Genomic DNA, 2,689 nt, shown 5'->3' with positions numbered 1-2,689 from the left:
ACATGCTTATAGCTATTAGCAGCCTTGCTTAACATCCGTAGCAGCTTCCTTCCTTGCCTCTTATTTGCCTTTGTTACCTTACCATCTAGCTGCACATAAGCAAAGCTCCTCAACGTTTCCTCTCTGATCTCTACCATACAGTTTGGCCATGTGGAAGTTAAGGGCAGGCGTTCAGGTTAGCAAGTGTTTTTTTGAAAACAAAAAAACAAAGAGAAAATAACGAAACTAAGTTGCTACTTAAGTAGGCAATGCTCACAAAGAGAAAATAACAAAACTAAGTTGCTACTCAAATAGGCAATGCTCACAAAGGTGTAGTTGAACCATTATACAGGGTGATATTTTCAAGACTATACATCATCTTTCTTCAAATTGTCAAGGAAGACCATATCACCCCAAAAATGTCCAAATGCAAAAACATAAATCACTCTGTCTCTTATCACAACAATACATTGAAGTCAAAGGAGCAATCAAATAACCTTGAGAACTTTGATTAAAAGGCTTTCAAATTCCAATAGGACTGTTAATACTTGTGTGTGTTGCTAACATCCAAGTTCAATAATCCATCCATAAGAAAGAAAATAATTGTTTGGAAGGGTGCTCTCCTTGATCGCACATATAGGAAGAGAACATGTGCAAGGGTCATAGGCCTGATCCCAAGTTTAGGAAAAGAAAGCTTAGTTTGGTGGTACCTGAGGACAACCATAGGCTCTTACTAGCACTGAGATCGAACCCTGTCTTGAGAGATGGAACCCTCTACTGTAGACAAGGGTGCCTTCTTTTGGGAGGCCTATACTTACAAGTAATATTGGAAGTACTTTCAAATAATTGTGTCTTCTCTTGGGGGCCTACACAGTGGGTGTGCAGGTGTTGCTTGAGCAACAGGTTGCATGCAACACAACATGAAGACAACCAAGATTAGGATGAGAGAGCTCGACCCCCAACATGAGGAATTCAGAGGGATGCTTCAACTCTCAATAGGAGTGATGCAAAAAAATCTGCAGGTGAGCCATCCTCCATCAAAGGAGAGGGTGAGATGCTTCAACTCTCAATAGGAGTGATGCAAACAATCTGCAGGTGAGCCATCCTCCATCAAAGAAGAGGGTGACAGAAGACTATTGTCTTCACTGATGATCAACAAGCCATTTCATGGATACACCTTGAAACTTCAATACTCATCCTGCAATTGCAAGATCAAGATTGGAAGAAAGAAATGAAATCACAGTCGCAGAATACCTGCACCAGCAACTATCTCCACAATCTCTGCTGTGATCTTGGCTTGCCTCTCCCTGTTGTAGGTTATGGACAGTGTCTTCTTCAGATCAGCAGCGTTGTCATTTGCACTCTTCATTGCCGTCATCCTGGCAGCCAATTCGCTGGCCACAGACTCTTGGAGAGCTCGCAGGATCTGACTGTTCAAATACAACGGCAGAAGCGCATCCAGGATCTGAACAGGTTCTTGTTCGAACTGCAGAACGCTCTTGAATTGAGGGATCTCGGTTCTTACGGTCTCCCTCTCCACACTCAATTTCCCTTCCTTAGTTGTGAGCCGGAACATCTCATCCTCGGCGACATCGACGCAGTTTCCATTTACATCGCAGACCTCCCCCTGAGGAGAGAGAGGCAGCAGAGTTTGGATGCAAGGATTGGATTTGACAAGGGAGACGAATTTGGTGTACAGAAGCTCGACTTTGTCCACTTCTTCGCTGATGACCAAGAAGAAGAGCTCGTCAGCGATGGCCTGCGCCTCCTTGGTAGTAGGGGCGTTACCTGTATCAAGAAATTTATCGACAGGAATGTGAGGGCGTCGCTTGAAATAGGATGCTCCCTTCTTACCGATGCTGACAACGGTGAATTCCACGCCGATTTTCCTCAGCTGATCCATCCGCTGCTCTGCCTTCTTGAGCGCATTGTTGTTAAATCCGCCGCACAATCCCCGATCTCCGGTGATCACTACCAAGGCGATTTTCTTCACGGGCCGCACCTGGGTCAGAGGGCAATCAATATCCTCCTCCTGCAGCTGCGAATTGAGCGCGAAAAGCACCTTGACCAGGCTCTCGGAGAAGGGACGGGCGTTGACAACAGCCTCTTGAGCCTTACGGACCTTGGCAGCGGCGACGAGCTTCATGGCATCGGTGATCTTCTGGGTATTGTTGACGCTATTGATGCGTTCTCTGATGTCTTTGAGGCTGCAGAAGGTGCGGGAAAAGGTGATGGGCGGCTTGATCTCGAAGGAGGAAGCATGTCTGGAGCTATGGAGAGGTTGGAGAGAGGAGAAGGAGAGATGGGAGGAAGCCATGCAGAAAGTCTTTGGCTATGTCGCTTACCAAAAGCAAGAACAAACAAGGAGGTTGAATAGGGACACCCTTAGGTTAAACTTAAGGGGTTTGATAGGGAACTCAAGGGAACAAGGGGGGTTTCATAGGGGCTCTCTTCTCCTCGTGTCTGCAACATGAAGTGCAGTCTCGAGAATAAAGATTTCACATGTTTGATCCAATCTTCTTTGGGGTCTCGAGAATGAAGATCTCAATTGATCCTTGGATCAAAATTCTCGTAACCTGCAACCTGCCCGCATTAGCTGCTCGAAATTGTAATGCCATACGTCGCCCCCTCCCTAAGCCTTCTTTGATGGCCGAGAAAGGTGGGGGAGGGCCACTTTCCCCCCTAGAAAATGGCTCACTGGTTGCCGCCT

At 46.4% G+C, this 2,689-nt stretch overlaps 1 protein-coding gene across 1 annotated transcript; it reads right to left on the bottom strand.

The window, feature by feature from the left end:
* Window positions 1–485: 485 nt before the first annotated feature.
* On the bottom strand, window positions 486–2,369 carry LOC147885967 (ATP synthase gamma chain, chloroplastic-like). The gene has a single exon (XM_087396427.1). The coding sequence runs from the start codon at window positions 2,294–2,296 to the stop codon at window positions 1,217–1,219; it is 1,080 nt and encodes a 359-aa protein (XP_087252553.1). The 5' UTR covers window positions 2,297–2,369; the 3' UTR covers window positions 486–1,216.
* Between the last annotated feature and the right edge of the window lie 320 nt (window positions 2,370–2,689).

The sequence above is a fragment of the Dipteris shenzhenensis genome, chromosome 25 (genome assembly GCF_047967505.1).
Source record: "Dipteris shenzhenensis isolate YYH24624 ecotype China chromosome 25, Dip_SZ_1.0, whole genome shotgun sequence".
Taxonomy (NCBI): Eukaryota; Viridiplantae; Streptophyta; class Polypodiopsida; order Gleicheniales; family Dipteridaceae; genus Dipteris; species Dipteris shenzhenensis.
This window is presented reverse-complemented; position numbering and strand designations above follow the sequence as displayed.